The following is an 18,854-nucleotide window of genomic DNA, read 5'->3' as shown; positions in this document are numbered from 1 at the left end:
TTCATTTTCCCAGTCAGCTATTGTTGGACATTTATGGGGTTTTCAACTTTTTAATTGAAGAGGCGTTATCATCCCTTGTACAGTGCCATTGTCATCCTTATATTTGAATCTCAGTCCATGATTATTTCATCAGGATAAGTTCTAGAAGTGGAATTACGGGCCAAAGCACTTGATAAATATTATAAAATTACCTTTTAAAGAGACTGTGCCAATTTATTCTCCTGTCAGTAGGCATGATAACGGCCTTTTCATCATTCTCTGGCTAATCCTGAATAATAGAATTTTAAAAATTGTTTATGTAAAAAAATTTTTAACCTATCCAGTTAGCTAAGTAATACGTGCATACAGCTACAAACCTCCAGGTGGTGAGTGGGACATGGAAAAGAACAGCAGCGGTCAGCTGCCCCTGGGCTGCTCCTCGGACGCAAGCCCTGTCATCTTTCAGCTTTTCAAACTGGGATCACTTTCACACTTCAGAGGTCTGCCCCCTGATAGGTGTGCCCCGGTTTCCTCACCCGTGTGCTGCCCTCACTGGCCACAGGAGGAACTGAGTTCATACGTGTACAGCACTTAGAACAGGGCCTGGCACATGGTAAGCGCTGGGTAAATGTGAATTTTCACGGCCACTGGTGTTATGATTAGCTTTCCTAACACCCCTGCCCCCCCCACATGACCTTCCTCCCGGCCACCAAATACGGGGAAAGCTTATGCTGGCGTAGCTTTATGAGCAACTAGATGTTTTGCAGAAAAGCCTGTGAGAAAACAGAAACACATAAAGGACGGGTCTTGAGCCTTCTGAGGTAGTGGCGCCAGGCCCCTTAACCACGGCCGACCTTCAGGGGCTCCGCTGACGCTTGTTTCTTCAGCACCCTTCTCAGCAGATGGATTCCTCCCTCCGCTTGCTGGTGTGTTTTTCAAGCAGCACCTGAGGACGCTGAGGAGCATCTGTTGGCTCTGGACGTGCCAGATGCTTAGACATGCTCACGCCCCCCCATAGCTTCTCTGAAACAGGGTTACCGCTGAGCACAAAAAAAGAAAGAAAGAAAACTGGTACAAGGCCATCATATTGTTTAATTTATTACAAATAATTTGAGAGCGATTAGAGGGTTTTTTTTTTCTTTGTGTGTTTTAGTGTATTCACAGGGTTGTGTGACCATCACCGCAACCTAATTTCGGAACATTTTCCTTCTCCCAAAAGAAACCCTGTACTATTCACAGTCACTCCCTGCCCCTGCCCCCCACACCAGGCCTGAGCAAACACCAGGCTACTTCCTGTCTCTGTAATTACTCATTCTGGAAATTTCATAAAAATGAAATTATACAATCTGTAGTGTCCTGTGACTGGCCTCTCTTACATAACAGAATGTTTTCAAGATTTATCCAGTCAGTGCTTCATTCCTTTTCTTTTCGGCCGAATAATGTGCCCTTGCATGGGCATACCACATTTTGTGATCTCGTTATCAGTTGGTGGACATTTAGGTTGTTTTCGCCTTTTGGATGTTATGACTAATGCTATGAACATTAGCATTTGAATTTTTATGTGGATGTGTTCATTTTCTGTGGTGGAGTTGTTGGGTCATATGGTAACACGTTTAACTTGTTGAGGATCCACCAGGCTGTTGTACAAAGTGGCTGCACCATTTTATGTCCCACCGGCAGTGAAGAAGGGTTCCAAGTTTTCCACATCATCAATATTTATGATAATCTGTCTTTTTTATTTTAGCCAACCTAGTGACTATGAAGTGGCGTGTCATTTGATTCACATTTCCCTAATGATGAATGATGTTAAGCATCTTTTCATGTTCTCATTGGCCATTTGTGTGTCATCTTTGGGGTAATCTGTATTCAAATTCTTTGTCCATTTTTAAATGGGATTTTTTGTTGTTGTTGTAAGAATTCTTCATACATGGTGGACACAAGTCTCTTGTAAGTTATATGACTTGCAAATATTTTTTCCAATTCTTGACATTGTCTTTGTACTTTCTTGCTTACATCATTTGCAGCACAAAAATTTCTAATTTTGAGGAGTCCAAAATTTATCTGTTTTTTTCTTTTGCTACTTATGTTTTTGGTGTCATCTAAGAAACTATTGCCTAATCCAGGGTCTTGAAGGTTTACTCCTATGTTTTAGCTCTTATATTTAGGTTTTTTATCCATTTTGAGTTAATTTCTGTGTTTGGTGTGAGGTAGGGCTCTCAGTTCATTCTTTTGCATGTGGAAGTCCAGGTGTCCCAGCACCTTTTGTTAAAAAGGCTGTTCTTTCCCATTAAATGGCCCTTGTTGAAAATCACTGACCATAAGTATAAGGAAATGTCGTTTTCTATAACAAATACTGATTTTCTCAAAGTCATGAGACACCATCTCTTAGAACTATTAAAAGAAACCTTTTTGTAATATGGAAAAGTCTTTCTCTCTTTTTAGCAAATAGACTTAGTGATTAAACTTTTTAATGATAACTTACAGAATGAATAAAGATTTAGCTTAACTTTTATGGTAACTGGTGTGTAAATATTTGCTAAACTTTCCTTATTTCTCCAACAGGGTAATTGGCTGACAGAGTCCTTTGTCTTTTCAAAGCTCCTGTGTCAACAGTCTCTTGTTATTTCAAGATTTCTTATTACACTGCTAATTGAAATTTGTAGCCTCTGGCTTTGAATACTTTTTTTAGATAAGGCTTAATTAAAGAACGTGGAGCTTGGAATTTTTCTGATTCTACAACAGTAATACTCTTTCATTGTGCTGTAATCAGTCACAGCCCCAAATGGGGCAGAGGGAGCCCTCCATGCTGGCACTGTGTCCTCTTGGATGTGGCCCTATGATCATTTGACTCTTTCCTGGGTGTTCAGCACAGCTTGATATCCCAGGTTCACCTTATACTTTACTTGGTCCAGACCAGGAATCTTAAGGAGCTCTGCACCCCCACCCCCACCCCACCCCCCTTTTTTAATAGAGAATGGTATTTGGAACCCAAATCTGGGCTTTCCATGTCTGCATTGCTTCTAGGCCCTTTACATTGTGATCACCCTTTATAGTTGCCCGTCCCATAATGCTTTCCCACTTCTGTTTGGCTTCGGGTAGCACTTACCATCTTCTGATGTATCCTGTATTTGTGTCCCCCCATAAACATGTCAGCCGTGTGTGGATAGGTCTTTTGGACTGCCTGGTCCAGCCTAGAGCAGCTCCTAGCACATGCTCAGCATTCTGCAGGTGGTGACAGAGTGACCGGCAAGTGACGACACACAGGTGTGGAGCGTGCCTGAGGTGGGATTGCTGGGTGACGGTGTGTGCATGCTTAATTCCACCAGCTGATGCCTTGGTGTCATTTTCGCCTTTTGTCCCTGTGGAAACAGTTTTGCTTTGGGGGAAATTTACGTCTTGGTACATCAGGACACACCCAGCTTTTGCTTGCCTAGCTCTGCCTATGCTGCCCGCTCTGTCCTTCACTGGCCACAGAGGCCTCCTGCCACTGTGCGTGTCTCCGCCTGCCTGTCACCTGTGCTCACCTGCTTCTGTTGTATTTTCTTGACAGCATTTATCCCCATGTAAAAGTGTTCTCTCATTTACTTAAATAGTTCTGTCTTTCCCACTAGAAGGGAAGCTTCACGAAATCAAGCCTGTTATTGCCATGCTGTTTGCCCTGTGTTCAGCATCTAGCACAGTGCCTGGCACAGAATTGGCTCTCAAAAAATATTTGCTGAATGAGTTATATTTTTATTATCTTTTGATAGAGTCCAAAATGAATTCTAGTGTCAAGAGGAGAGAACATTGGGTTTCTGTCCCTTTACCTATATACACAGCCTTGAACAGCATGTCTAAAATTAAATTGAAAAAAATATGGACATAAGTATGCAATAGATACACATATTATCCATATATGTGTGTGTGTGTGTGTGTGTGTGTGTGTATGTAAAATCTGGAATATGGAGGATGAAACCATTGGGAGTGAGTTTAGGATAAATAAAATGAAATACATTTTTATAATTTGTTAGAATAAAAGCTGATATTAGTAGGCCTTTGTAAGTAGAGTTTTAAAGGACTGGTATTAAAAAATAATCTTCATTTTTTTTTTCCAAGTATAAAACCTTGAAAACAAAATGAAACTAGCTGTAAATAAATAGAAAGTCCCTTGTAACCCCACCCCCAGATATAAATAAAGGTAAAGGTTTTGTTTATATCCTTCAGACATTTTATATATATGTATACATAAGTATGTGTATGTATGTGTTTGTGTGTTTATTTTATGTATTTTCTCTATTACTGTTTTTTTCAATATTTTTAAATTTTTTTTAAAGATTTTATTTATTTATTTGTCAGAGAGAGAGCACAAGCAGGAGGAGTGGCAGGCAGAGGGAGAGGGAGAGGGAGAAGCAGACTACCTGCTGAGCAGGGAGCCCCATGTAGGACTCGATCCCAGGCCCCGGGGATCATGACCTGAGCCGAAGGCAGACGCTTAACCAACTGAGCCACCCAGATGTTCCAGTATTATTTTCTTTAAAATGAAATTGTGTAATACTACACATAGAGTTCTATATTTTCCATTCTGTATCTGTAACACTATCTCATTTATTTTAATTATTGAGTTGATTTCTATTTTGTTGGTTTATTCTGATTTATTTATTTAATCCTTTGTTAATGTGTGATTGGATTGTTTCTGCTAAAAACCACATGTATGAAAAGCAGTATGTGTATGTTTGCAGGTGCTGGTTATTAAATTATCGTCTCAGCTCCAAAAGCACATTTTGCACTCCACATTGTGGTCCTCCCATCATAGCTTGTGGACCTCTGCAAAGTGCTTTTCTGTTTTCAGCTCCTTTTGGGCTCCACCCAAAGAGGGCAATGGGGAGACTGGAGCAGGTGGGGTGGGTGGGGGTGAGGTGGGATGGGGAGTGGGTGGTGGCGCTTCTTCTTGCTCTCGCTGTTGCGGTCAGCGCCACCCAGCAGTGGCCTTCGCTGCAGCAGCAGGAGCTGGTTCAGTTCCCATGTCTCCCTCCAAGAATCAGCCTGTTCGCCACTCGGAGGTCTCCCCTCATATATTCTCCTGCAAATGTCCCCCCCCCAGACTTCCCCACCCATTAGGTGTCCTCCTTCAGATGTCCCCCCTCAGAAGTCTTCCCTTAGATGCCCTCCCCACAGATGGCTCCCTTAGATGTCCGCCTTCAGATGTTCCCCCTCAGACATCCTCCTTCAGACCTCCCTCCCTCAGAATTCCTCCCTCAGAGGTCCCTCCTTCAGCTGTCCCCCCTCAGATGTCCCCTCTCAGATGTCCCTCCTTCAGATGTCCTCCCTCTGATGTCCCTCCCTCAGACATCATCCCTCAGATGTCCCTCTCTAAGAATTCCTCCCTCAGATGCCTTCCCTTGGAGGTCCTTCCTCAGAGGTCCCCTCTCTGACCTCTTCCCTCAGATGTTTTTCCCACAGACAGCCTCCCTGAGATGTCCTCCCTCAGAAGTCCTCCCTTAGATGCCCTCCCTACAGATGTCTCCCTCAGATGTCCCTCCCTCAGACATCCTTCTTCAGATGTCCCCCCTTCGATATCCTCTTTCAGATGTCCCTCCCTCAGAGGTCCTTCCTCAGAGGTCTGCCCCTCCAGACTTCCTCCCTCAGCCGTCCCTCCTTCAGATATCCCCCCTCTGATGTCTCTCCTTCAGATTTCCCTCCCTCAGAATTCCTCCCTCAGATGCCTTCCCTTGGAGGTCCTTCCTCAGAGGTCCCCTCTCTGACCTCTTCCCTCAGATGTCTTTCCCACAGATACCCTCCCTGAGATGTCCTCCCTCAGAAGTCCTCCCTTAGATGCCCTCCCTACAGATGTCTCCCTCAGATGTCCCTCCCTCAGACATCCCCTCCCCCTAGACATCCTCCCTCAGACTTCCTCCTTCAGAGGAACCCTCTCAGAGGTCCCAGCAGCAGCCAGTGGCCTCAGTGGAGGGCTCTCCACTACGACCTCTTTGACATGCTTCCAGGTTCTGGTACTTCACCCGTTTCTTGGCTCCCCTGTGGCACAATCCCACAAAGGCAATGTGTTTTAGAATTCACGGGCTTTTTTCTGTTCTTTTACGTGGAGTTCTAGATACTACCGTGCTTGAGAAAGTAGACATAGTCAAACACTTCTCAGATTGTGTGTCATTCCTTTTACGTGGTCCCAGTTGGTGCCTCTTCCACAATCCGAGGAGGCCATCCCAGACACATTGTGGTCCCCTCCACCCATTGGTGACCGAATGCCCTAGTGACAGGGTGCATGATGGTCACCTGCGGCCTGTGGTGCTGCGGCTTCCCCAGCTGATGGGAAAGTAGAACTGGGGGATTTGACTTTCTTTTAACTTGTATATACCATATTTTCTGAAATACCTTTGTACTTCTTTAATAATGGGAGAGTGCTCTTCCCCCTTTGTTTAAAAATGTTGCATGGCCTGAGACCTTTTATTCCCCATGTATTTAGCAATTTACCTTCTCTGTTGCAGGATGGCAAAACAGAAGGGAAAAGTTACCGAAATGACAGAGAAAAAGAACAAAAAATTGAAGAAGGCATCCACAAAAGAGATCCTGCTGGCACCTCAAGCCGTGTCGGGCACCAAGCAAGCGCACCCCGAGGTAGGTACATGTGGGGTCATGTCGGCCCCAGCTCGGACGAGTGCGGCCCCGTGGCAGTGGCAGGGTGGCGCACGCTGGAGCTGGCCGTGCGAGCGCTGCTCTCGGGGATGGGAGGGACGGGCCAGTGCGTCGTACACTAGGAGAGGTGCCCTGCCCCGGGGGATGCGTGGAGCGTGGCCTGGGAATCTGTACATAAGAATTCAGATCGTAACATAAAAATGTTCCTGTCTGGCATGATATAAGTCTGCCACAAAAATATGTCTGTGCATTTAAATTTGTTTTCTGTTACCACCACGTTCTGAGTGTTAACATTTTTCTTCTTTATTGAGTTGTCTTTACAATTGCTAGCATGCAGTTGATTAAAATGGCGTAAGAGATGATAAATTCTGACAAATTATTGCACATAAAGTAAAATTTGGTCAGGTATACATCATGCAGTGATATGGCAGGCTTTCCCTGTTCACGCATCTGTGGGTGAGCGTCACTGTTGCTCGAGTGGGACAAGGTTGAGTGTGGGTTTTGTTCCTATTTCCCACGCTTGCCTGTAAGCCCTGAACAACCTCATTCACATCAGTGAATGAGGATGGAAGTTTGGTCATAACAGCGTTCTTAATTCCTCAAACTCGGAGACAGTTAATGTGATTTGGGGCACATTTTATCATTTTATTTTTAAAGATCTGCCGTTAGATGACAGCTTGACTAGGTCCTTCTTCAGTTCTTTTGAAGAAAGAATTGGAAACCACCTGACTTGGTCAAGGATGTGTTGCTGGCTAGTTGAGGTTGACTTTTGCAACACCAATATTTCAAGCTCTGTTTAGTGCTCCCGAGGCGTTTATGCCCTCAGCAGTGTCCCTAGTAAGATTTAGGGTGACAGGAGGCTTTTTTTTAAAAGATTTATTTTATTTATTTTAGAGAGAGAGAGAGAGAGAGTGCACGTGCGCACATGAGCAGGGGAGTGGGCAGAGGGAGAGGGAAAGAGAGAATCCAAGCAGACTTCACCCTGAGATCAGGACCCGAGCTCAGGAGTCAGACGCTCAACCCAGGTGCCCCGACAAGTGACTTTTTCCCTCACAAAATGGGGAAAGGACCACGGTGCAGCGGGAGGAAGAGGGGAGGACCCACCTGACAACCAGTCAACTCCCTGGCTGTGGGCCATTCTAGCCTTTTCTCAGAGCAGTTTCAGAATGAGTGCTAGTGGCATAGGGCCCTGGGAGTGCGCTCCTGAGACCACCCGTGCCACGAGGATGCCCGGGGCGAGTCTCCGTGTCCTTCAGGCTGTGTGCGCCCAGTTTGATGACTGTTGGTGCAGATCACTTGAGTACTGCATCCGCTTAGGCATTCCTGTACTTTTGAGAGATGGTGTAAGCTCATTCAACTCCCTGTGGCCACAGTAGTCCAGGAGTGAGAGGAGATGCTCAGCTGCTGCCCTGGGGGACCAGGAGATGTGGGGGTGGGCAGGGAGCCTGGCTGGCTCTCGGGACTCTGACTGGTCCTGCGTGCTCTTGGCAGAGAACCTACCAGGTCTGGCAGCTCATCTGATCAGAGCGCTGCTCTACTCCTGTGTGTGGAAGTCCCGTGGTTTTCCCGGCGTGGGGATCAGGAAACCTGGCTGGTGTCACTGGCACCTGCATCTTGCTCTGAATGCAGGCTCTTGGCAAACTTGTGACCCTCCCCCCTCCAGGCCAATTCTTGTTATTCTCTGTGCTCCACCACTTGAGCCCTGACTGTGTCTGTTCTTCCTGCTTTCCAGATCCCAGAGGGAAGCTGGCATACAGAGCTCCTTGAGCTCCCATTCGGTGGTTCAGTCCACCCCTGGTTCTTACAGAGCCACAATTACACATGATTTTCTTGGGCTGTTTCTAGGATACTTTCCTGCTTCTTCTAGACTCCTCCAATTTCTTTAAAATAAACCCCATTACTGGGGCACCTGGGTGGCTCAGTCATTTGAGCATCTGATTCTTGGTTTTGGCTCAGGTCATGATCTCAGGGTCCTGGGATCAAAGCCCCTGTCACGCTCTGCGCTCAGTACAGAGTCTGCTTGAGATTGTCCCTCTCCCTCCCCTTTGCCCCCACCCCCCACCCCATGCATATACATGCTTGCTCTCTGTGTCTCACAAATAAATAAATAAATCTTTAAAAAATAAAATAAACCCCATACTATCACCCTGGTGATTTTAAGTTTTGTCATAAAACTTCCAGCTTTCCTTTCTTGATGATCTCTGCTTGCTGGCTGCCGGTCACGGGCAGGACCCACAGAACAGTGTGGGTTTATGGTAGACATCAGCATGGGTTAGAATTTCTGCCTAAGATCCAAGGTTATATTCTTTTTATTAAGTTCAGGTCATTTTTTAACAGTATGTGATTGTTTTTTGTTATTAAAGTACATGTTGATTAAAATAAATTTAGAAAACAAAAGAGCTTCTGGTTTCTCTTTTGATGACTAGATTTTGTTTGATTTGTGACATAGTGGAGGAGGTGCCTGGTAGAGGCACGTGCACTTTTCCTTCCTTTTCTGTCCCTCCGGTGTTGAGGCTTGGTGCCAGGCTGGCCCAGCCAAGGAGCAGGAAGTGGGCTTTGAAACCCACCTGTGGCCTGCAGAGGAGAGTGAGTGCGAAACCGGGACCGGCCAGCAGGGGTCGCAGCCTCTCTGCCCACAGGCAGCCGGTGCTTTGCCCAGTGTGTTTCCAGGCCCGGGGAGGATTTTTAGGTCCGTCTCTGAGTGAGGTGCTGTGCTTGTGGGCTTGTGTCCTGAAGACCCCTTCTTATATTGTTGGGGCCAGTCTCCCAGGGAAGTGGAGACTTTTCTGGGAGGACACACCTTGGGCTCTGCTAATAAAAGTATTTCTTCACTCTGTGGTTCTCATAGGAAATTATGGAAAAGCGATGTCAGGCAGTTTTTAAAGAGAGAACATTGAATGCTGCACCTAATCTTAAGGAGGGCGGGTGGACCGGGCCTGGAGAACACATCCTATTACCCTGGGAGCTCGTGGAAAAGTACTGTGCTGTCCCCCCACCGCCCTGGCTCCAGGATCAACCTCCGGAATCCACATGAAGAACAGAGAAGCCTCTGTCCCCACTTGGACCACTGTGTTGTCCTCCCGGGACCGTCCGTCTGGATAGGCCTGTGGGACCCTGTGTGGCCACTTCCCACAGCACAAGCGCCCTGAGCCTGTGCCAGGAGGGCTGAAGTTTCCCCAGTGCTCGCCGTCTGTGGCCCCTGGGGGCAGCCTCCTCGGAGCCAGACTTCCCACTGGGAGGGGGGGGCCTCGGCACACCCAGTGGGCTCATCTTTGTTTGACTTTCATGCACTCTGGAACATAGAAAGCCGTCTCTGCAGCTCTGGACACTCCGAACCTCGTGTTCCTCTTCACTCCTTCGTTTGCAAGGCTCACTAGCCCATTAACCTGCCAAGGCCCTTACGGGTCTGAATCTTGGAGAGGGTGTTTGTGATGTCCTGGGACGGGGCAGAGCCCCCCTGATGCCTTCCTCAGCGCCTTGGTAACTGGTTCTGGCTGGCCGGCCGCAGGCCTTACTAAGGACCTACCGCCTGTGCTATACCCTCTCCCGCCGTCCTGCTGGATGGTCGCCCAGGAGGTCAGGGATGGGGTCCACAGGCCTGTCCTCTTCCAAGGATGATGCCCTGGACCAGAGAGTCTCCACCCATTTCATGGCTTCTTGAAACCCTCCTGTGAGCCTGGGCTTAGGGGCTGGACAGTCAGACCTTCCAAGTTGCTGGACCCCTTCCACTGAGAGGGTTGCGAAGATTAAATCTTAGACAGCAGGTGTATTCAGAGGGGCTGTGGCCCCATTATCAGTTGGTAGAGGAAAGGGCAGGAGGTCATGGTGTTGCTCCTGCGGGTCTTCCCACCCCCGCTGAGGAGATACTCCATGATTTGGTTTCTGTCCCAGACACTGAGCCACACGCCAGGGAGATGGCATCATGCGTCTGCCCCCTCAGGGTCGGTCAGGCCACTGCATGCCTTGGGGAGCATGTGGGAGGGGGTCCTGCAGTGCACACAGCTTTGGCTGTCTGGAGACAGGAGGGATGGCTGGTGGTGAGCAGGGGCCTCCTCCCTTCATCTCATGGGTGAGAACCCCTGTGTTTGCAGAGCCCTGGAGTTATCATGGGATAGCTCTGGGATGGATGCCACAGGCCCAGGTTTGGCTGTTGTCCTGGCTTCACACATGAGTCGACCAGAGAGACTTGTGTCCTTGTGGGCTTGTGTCCTGGTACTTGCTCGGTTACCTGGCTAGCTGGGATAGAGAAAAGGCTCCCAGTTGGGTTTCCTGCGTCTGGCTGCCTTTTGGAGCACACGAGGAAGACTGGGACCGGGACCTTCAGTGTTGTCTGGCCTGGCCCCTTAGGGTGGCTGGGCGGGGAGTTGCCAGTCAGTGGGCGGCTCAGCCGTGTGCACTGGCAGCAATGCCTAGCACCGTATAAGGAATATACCCGGCTCCTTTTTGGCATCTGCTCTCACACTATAAATGTTGGTGGTGTGCTTCGGAGAAGGATCTCGGATTTGTCGAGCAGACCGTCCCACGTTGGGAATGACAGTGCATTCCTGAAGTCTGCAGGGCATGGTGACAATAATAGCCACTTTTCTTCTTTCAGAATATAATGTGCTGCGCATTAGCCGTTTGGCTCCTGAGTTCCCAGTGTAGCCTCGTGTACCCCTTGTGTTTTCATGGGCTCTACGGGAACGTGGCCAGTGACAGCGGCGCTGGACGTGGCCCGGGCTCCGCACTGCCACACTCTGAGTGGTCACAGAGTATTGCTTATCTGGAAGGGAAGCACAGCTACTCCATATGGACCATCTTTTTTCCTTCCTTTGTAATCTCGAAAATGGGATAGAAGTTACGGCCATCAAGCCAACAAGCACTTTATAAAACCATCAAATGAGGTTGTGAACTTTAGGGCCTTGAGAATTTGCTCAGAGCCAAAATACTTCATTCTGATGGTATTTTGCCTCAAGAAATATTACTGGTCTGGCAGTAGATTTTTTGTTGTTAAGCTAGTGGGGGTGAGGGGATGCTAATCTTTATAGGCAGCTCCCTGGGAGCCTAAATTGTTTTTCTAGCAGAAGTTCCCCTCTGCCATTGTTTTGTTTTCCACTTGGTGACTACTGAATGCTAAGTTGTCAACCAACTGGAGTTATAAACTGACCGACTTCAGGGCTAAGGGAGTTCAGAGAAAAGGGAGACCCAGAGAAGTCCATGATTGCCCTGAGGCCCACGGTAAGCTGGTGGGAGGCCGAGATCCCCTTGTCCTGTCTCGGCGAGCTCGCTCGAGCTCTGCTGCCTCCTGAGTTCTTTCCTTCTGTGGCTGAGTAATACTCCCGTGTCCTGATCACACATTTGTTTCTCCACTCACCAGTTCGCACACATTTGGGGTGTCTCCAGTTTGGGGCTGTAATGAGCACACTGTGAATATTTATGTGCAAGGCTTCCTGTTTTCATTTCTCTTGCGTAAATTCTCAGGACTCAGGTGGACCATATGGTAAGTGTGTGTTTACTTTTTTTAAGAAGCTGCTAAGCTGTCTTGAAAGTGGCCCCACCACTGTGCATTCCCACCAGAGTGTTTGAGGGTTCCAGATGCTCCGTTTGTCTGGCCATACTTGATATCGTCAATATTTTTAATTTTGGCCACTCTCAGGAATGTAGTTGTATCTTACTGTGTGTGTGGTTTTTAAAGACAGCTTTATTGAGGTATAATTGACGTGGAGTAAACTATTCATATTTAAATCATAATTTCTTGTGGTTTCACTAGCATTTCCCTGGTGGCGTGAGCATCTTGTCTGCCTTCTCGCTGCCGTAAGTTATCTTTGGTGAAGTGTTTGCTTACCTCCCTTCTCCAAGTTTGTTGGATTGTTTTCTTACGGTTGAGTTTTGAGAGTTGGTTACATATTTTGGATACAGGTTTTTTATCTGATTTCTGTTCTTTTTTTTTTTTTTTTTAAAGATTTTATTTATTTGACAGAAAGAGCACAAGCAGAGGGAGAGAGAGGGAGAAGCAGGCTCCCTGCTGAGCAAGGAGCCTGATGTGGGACTCGATCCCAGGACCCTGGGATCATGACCTGGGCCGAAGGCAGCCGCTTAACCGACTGAGCCACCCAGGCGTCCCTGATTTCTCTTCTGTAAGCATATTTTCCCTAGTTTGCAGCTGCCCTTCTCATTTTGTCAACATTGGCTTTTGAAGAGCAGAAGTTCCGAATTTTGATCAAGTCTAATTTTATCAGTTTTTCTTTGTGGTTTACACTTTCTGTTAACATGTCCTTTGGCTCACTGTTTCCTGGAGGTGCTTCCCAGTCCACCTGTGTGGGTCTTCCTTACTGGTTGTCACTCCTACTTAGCATCTCCCTGGAGTGTGTAGTGTCCTCACAGCCTCCCTGGTAACGGTCCTTTACCTTGTTTCTGCATTTACCTGTGGAAACGCCTGCCAAGTGCCCGTGTGTCCATTGCGTTTGTGTGTGTGACTGCTTCTCTTGGGTTCACACCTGGAAATGGAGTGGCCGGTGGGAGGGTCGGTAGGTGAACACGTGGTGCAGTGTCCGTGGGCCCCACTGCTTCTGTGTCTGGCGATCTGGTGGGTGCAGAGTAAGACCTGTTTGTTTATTTAGAGAGTTGGGGGGCAGAGGGAGAGAGTATCCTCAGGTAGATTCCCTGCTAAGTGTAGAGTCCCAACACGGAGCTCCATCCAAGTAGGGCCTGTTTTAATTTGTATTTTCATAATCACGAGGGACTGAGATGGTTTCTAGTCATTCATTAAGGATTTGTCTTCCGCCATGAATTTCCTCGTCACATCTTTTGCCTTTTTTTAAAGGAACTTTTTTTTGTTGTTGTTCGTGTATTACACATACTTTCTCCCAGTTTGCCTTTGATGGTGATGCTCTCCATGTGTACAGGCAGATGTCAGATCTGTCTGGTATTGGGGCGCCTGGGTGGCTCAGTCGGTTAAGCGTCTGCCTTCGACTCAGGTCATGATCCCAGGGTCCTGGGATTGAGTCCTGCATCGGGCTCCCTGCTCAGCTGGGAGCCTGCTTCTCCCTCTCCCTCTGCCTGCCACTCCCCCTGCTTGTGTGTGCTTGCTCTCTCTCTCTGTCAAATAAATAAATAAAATCTTTAAAAAAAAAAATCTGGTATTGTTTTCCCCCTTAAGATAAAGGCTGCCTTCTCTCTTCCACAGTTATGAACATATTGTCTTACGTATTTTTTCTAAGTTTTGTTGCATAGTAGCCCATTAAGTTACCACACCGTTATTTATTTAACTTGCTTCTTGCCACACTGTGTAATTCTTCAGTTTTTTTTTTTTTAAGATTTTTTATTTATTTGAGAGAGAGAGAATGAGAGACAGAGAGCATGAGAGGGAGGAGGGTCAGAGGGAGAAGCAGACTCCCTGCTGAGCAGGGAGCCCGATGTGGGACTCAATCCCGGGACTCCAGGATCATGACCTGAGCCGAAGGCAGTCGCTTAACCAACTGAGCCACCCAGGCACCCAATTCTTCAGTTTTTAAAAGTGTGTTTTAAGATTGAATAGAGTAAATACTTCCTTATTGTTTTGGGGACGGTGTTCTTGGCCATTGTCACATATTTTCTTCTTTGTATGAGTTTTGGAATCAGCTTTCAGGTTTCATGAAAAGTCTTTTGTGGTTTATTGGGGTAGTTTTTAAGTCCTTCATGTAAGTTTCATGCTTTTCTCTGAGGAGATCTCCGTATCTGTCCAGGAGTGAGTGACTTGGACAGGGTTCCTATAGCAAGCACAGGGCAAACTCCATTGGTTTGTTTTTTGTGTCACATAACGTCAAAATACAACTCGGCGGTGGAGGCTGGTTTGCGAGGAGTCCTGTTGTTGCCTGCACTGGACACCCCCGGGCCCCTTGGGGCCTGCTCTGGCCACCCTGCTGTCCCTGCTCGGCCACACAGTGTGCCCCTCCTCTCCTTCCGCCCCATGTTCCTTTCTGAAATTGAGCTTTCTGGCCCGACCAACCTTTTAATTTTCTTCCACTCCTTATTTTCTCACATCCTCCGTGTTGACCCCTTACTGAACTTTTCTATAACTGATCAAACCTAGCGGCAGCTCGCTGGGCTCAAATTAGGACATTTAACTTATTCAGCAAGTGTATATTAAAAATTGTGTTTTGTGCTGCTACAGATAAAAGTTTTATTTAACGTTGAATTAACATATGTTTTCATATATAAGAGGTTATCGTGCTGCTCATTATTGTATATATTTTTCAACCAACTCTAATAATCTAATAATAGATCTGTTTTATAAAGGAAGGTGAATCAGGCAAGGTGATCTTTTTTTGTTGTTGTTATGAGGGTTGCGGTAGAGTTTAGAGGGCTTTGGGACGATCTCCTGTTCGTAGTAACCTGCACTGGCTTTTCTCACGTATAACTTGTAGCAAAACACACAGTATGTAAAACTGTACTTTTTTTAGATAGAGCCATAGTTAATTTACCATGTTGCTTAATATCTGGGTTTACAGTCACATCAGTCACTGTTAGGGTGGAAAAATTGCACAAAACATGAGAAAACCCAGTGATGGTTGGGTTCTGACCCTGGGGGGTAGGTAGTATTTCTCACTGATTTCCTCCCATTTGCCTGAAGTAGCAAACAGTGAATGGACTGGCCCAAGAAGGGGAGCCTGACGCAGGCCTGATCTTGGGTTGGGTGTTTCCAGAAGAACGGAAGGGGCCTGTGTCTGCGGCCATTTTTCATCTCAGTACGTGCTTGCAAAGCATGTGGTAAAGTTTAACATCCGTACAGGATTAAAAACAATCTCGGGGCACCTGAGTGGCTCAGATGGTTAAGCGTCTGCCTTCGGCTCAGGTCATGATCCCAGGGTGCTGGGATCAAGTCCCGCGTCAGGCTCCCTGCTCGGTGCGGAGACTGCTTCTCCCTCTCCTTCTGCTGCTCCTCCTGCTTGTGCTCTCTTGCTCTCTGTCAAATAAATAAATAAAATCTTAAAAAAAAAAAAAAAATCTCTCAATCCCCTCTCCGAAATAACCCTTTCCCCCTAAAAAAACAGTAACGGTTTATTACAAAATCAGACACCTCTTTTTTTTTTTTTTTAATTTTTTAAAAGGTTTATTTATTTATTTGTCAGAGAGAGAGAGTGCACAAGCAGAGGGAGTGGCAGGCAGAGGGAAAAGCAGGCTCCCTGCCGAGCAAGGAGCCCGATGCGGGGCTCGATCCCAGGACCCTGGGATCATGACCTGAGCTGAAGGCAGACGCTTAACCGACTGAGCCACCCAGGTGCCCCAGACACAGCTTTTTATATCTTACTTCAGCAGAAAGGTGCTCACAGAAAGGTGCTGAGGAGATTCGGGGCGGCTCTTCCTCTGGGCTCTCCACCTTGGGGGGCCCTGGCCTTTGAGTCCGTCCTCTCATCCTGGGAGGCCACCAGAGCTGAAGTTCTGACTTCCGGGCACCTGCAGATCGCCTCAGGACAGAATGGCCCCCATGTCCTGCCATGACTCTGGGTTCTAGCTTCTGGGTACCACTCAGTTTGGGCCTGGAGATTCCCTACTCTTGCCAGTTCTTTGACGCTTTATGAAAATAGTTGGTTTTTGTACTTTGGCCAGCATTTTGGTCACCATGCCTCTCCCACACCTCAGAGAGTTGATCTAGATCAAGTTAGGGCTTGGGGCCAGCTAGGAGATGTCTGAGGCCCCGTGGGCCGTGTGGTCTGTGTCACCGCTCAGGCCACACGTGTGGAGCAGAAGCAGGGCACTGGCAGTATGTGAGCAAATGGCCACGGCCACGTCCAAAGAAAGTTTATTTACCAAAATAGGCGGGCACGGGGCCCTTGGCCCAGCGTTTGCATTCCCCTGGTCTAAACAGTCTGGCCCACCCGTGCTGGGCCCTGGCCCGCACAGCTGCTCCCAGCCCAGATTCGTTCCCTGCTCTGGAGCAGTCCTCCCTGACGGAGGTCTGGCAGCTTAGGCTGCAGATCTTTCGGCCCCAAGTTCCTGGGTCTCCACAGTATGAAAGGAAGCCCAGGGATTGCACTTTGGGTAAGGGATGGCCCTTATCGGGGGTCCTGGGAAGGTTGGCAGGCCTCTGGGTTTGTCCTAGGGACTGATGAGGGCCCTGTGTCGTTGCTGCAGGGGGAGAGGTTACCATGGGCACCGCCACACAGAGGGCTGATTAGAAAAAGAATACGACGTCTGTGAGTGGCAAGAGAACATTTGATTTGAAATATAAAATTAGTATCTACATAGACAGGAAGCAGAACCACCAATTGGTGCTAATGTGGCGAGCTTGGACACCTGCACTCTCTTCCGGATACAAGCCCCGACGGTCCAGGCTCTAGCCACCTGAGTCCCCCGGTCTGTGGCTCCTCTGTCCCATGGGGAGGCCGCTGACTGAGATCCTGGCTGCAGCTTGTTGGGGGAAGCGAATACAGATCCACAGAGCACAGAAATCTCAGAGGGAACCTCGCCTCAGGATTTTAAAGGCTGGTAGTACTGCAGAGGACAAAACCCATGGCTGCTGTGCTAGGGGCCATCTGGGCTCTCTGCTGCTCAGCCTCCATCTGGGGGCGGTTGGGGGGCCAGGTGTCCTGACGACCGTTTTGAGGAGCTGACCTCAGGGTGGTGTAGGTGGTTGTGTGGTGAGTCCCTGAAGCTGCCTTTAAATCCTCGAGGGGCTTTCTGGTGACAAAGCGGGCTCTGCGCTGCTCGTGTGTGCGCCCTCTTACTCTCTCGCAGTCGGTGAGCAGAAAGCACAGGGAGGTAGATGCTGGCCTGGAATGAGGCAGTACTTTTGAAAGTCAGAGTCATCAAATAAGAGGGAGCGAGTTCACCTGTCACTGGGCACGCTCCAGCCAACACAGGGTGGGTGTGTAGGGCTCGCGCTGGGAGGGTTCCTGTGGGGAGGGGGATGGAAGTGGGTGCCATGTGAGGCCCCTTCCAGTACTCCAGACCCTGTCCCGCCCACTTGTGTCCTTGTGGCTCAGGGCTGGCCTGCCTGTGAGGCAGCGTTGTTCCCGCTGGGAGCCTCCTCTGGCAGGTGGACGGGGCCGGCTCGTCTGGAGGGCCTGGTTAGAACTGTGCCTTTGGAGTGCTCACTTTGATGTTTTCTGAAAGAGAGTTTATTTTATTTTTTATTTTTTTAAGTAGGCTCCAGGCCCAGTGTGGAGCCCAGAAGAGTTTATTTTTGATATAATTGCAGATACATAGTAAATTGCAAAAAATTGTAGGGAGGTCGTCCAGTGTGCCTTCTGCCCAGTTTCCCCCACTGATCACAGACCACAGTGTCAAAACCAGAAATGGACATGGGCACAATCCACAGAGCTCATTCTGATTTTACTAGTTCTGTGCGTACTCATGCATGTGCACTTGCATGTGTGTTTGTGTGTGCACGCTCGTGTGTGTGCGTGTGCTCACGTGGGTGCCTGTGGGTGCCTGTGGGTGCACGTGCACGTGCACCTTTATCACCGGTGTAGGTTGCTGGGGCCACCACCACAGTGACGGTGTCACCACACAGCTCCCTGGTGCCCTCCCTTTCTAGCCATTCACTCACTGAACGAAGGGCATTTGGGTTGTTTCTAGATCTTTGCTTTTACGAATAAAGCTTTTATGAACATCCATGAGCACGAGTTTTCATTTTTCTGGGGTGAGCACCCCGGAGGATAACTGCTGGGTTGTTTGCTATATGCACGTTTAGTTTCTGAGCGAGCGGCTGTCTCAGCTTACGTTCCCACCACCATCTTGCACGAGATGAGCCCCTCCACCTCCTCACCAGTATTTGGTGTTTCTCTGGTTTTTATTTCAGTCATTCTGATGATGGTGGTGCTCACAAAAGTGCCCTAGGAATTAGGAGAGGTGAAATTAAAACTTGCTTTTCCAGCGTTTGGCGATGTGTGCCCCTGGCTTGGTCAGTTCTGGAAACTGCCAGTAGGCTGGTATTGGGGCATTGTTCTGGCTTTGTGGCGGGGCCGTCCTCCTGGGTCCAGGTTTGACATGGCCTTCTCTGCCCTGCCCCTGTGTGACATCCTGTCTCTTTCTCCAGGAGCTTTTCGGGAGTGGCGGGCCTCACTGGGCATCGTTCGGAGGTGGCTGGGACCACGGGGTCTGTTAGGTTGGCCTTGAGTGTGTGTGTGCCCCTCAGTCTCTACAATGGGTTTTCTCCACTCATTTGTCAAATCTGAAGAATTGCAGAAAAGTTGGAAGCCAATCAGCTTTCCCTGCTGCCATGGAGACCTGGCAGTCCTCATTCTGGGCCAAGGAAAACAGGATCCTCCCCCCACCCCCAATCCAGC

At 48.3% G+C, this 18,854-nt stretch overlaps 1 protein-coding gene across 9 annotated transcripts in view; it reads left to right on the top strand.

Annotated features, from left to right (window-relative positions):
• The window catches only part of CHLSN (cholesin), a 133,104-nt gene that overhangs the window by 3,199 nt on the left and 111,051 nt on the right, over positions 1-18,854 (top strand). For 7 of the 9 annotated variants that reach the window (XM_036105591.2, XM_078074215.1, XM_078074214.1 and 4 more), the window contains one exon: positions 6,459-6,588. In XM_036105591.2, the coding sequence (XP_035961484.2) occupies positions 6,460-6,588 (129 nt within the window). In that variant the 5' untranslated portion in view covers position 6,459. Of the gene's footprint in view, positions 1-3,132; positions 3,244-4,456; positions 4,480-6,458; positions 6,589-18,854 lie in introns of those variants that run through there. The other 2 variants (XM_078074216.1, XM_078074210.1) reach the window with 2 other exon arrangements.

This window comes from Halichoerus grypus, chromosome 6 (assembly GCF_964656455.1).
Source record: "Halichoerus grypus chromosome 6, mHalGry1.hap1.1, whole genome shotgun sequence".
In the NCBI taxonomy this organism is placed as follows: domain Eukaryota; kingdom Metazoa; phylum Chordata; class Mammalia; order Carnivora; family Phocidae; genus Halichoerus; species Halichoerus grypus.
The sequence above is the reverse complement of the archived record's forward strand: the minus strand, read 5'-3'. Positions and strand labels throughout refer to the sequence as shown.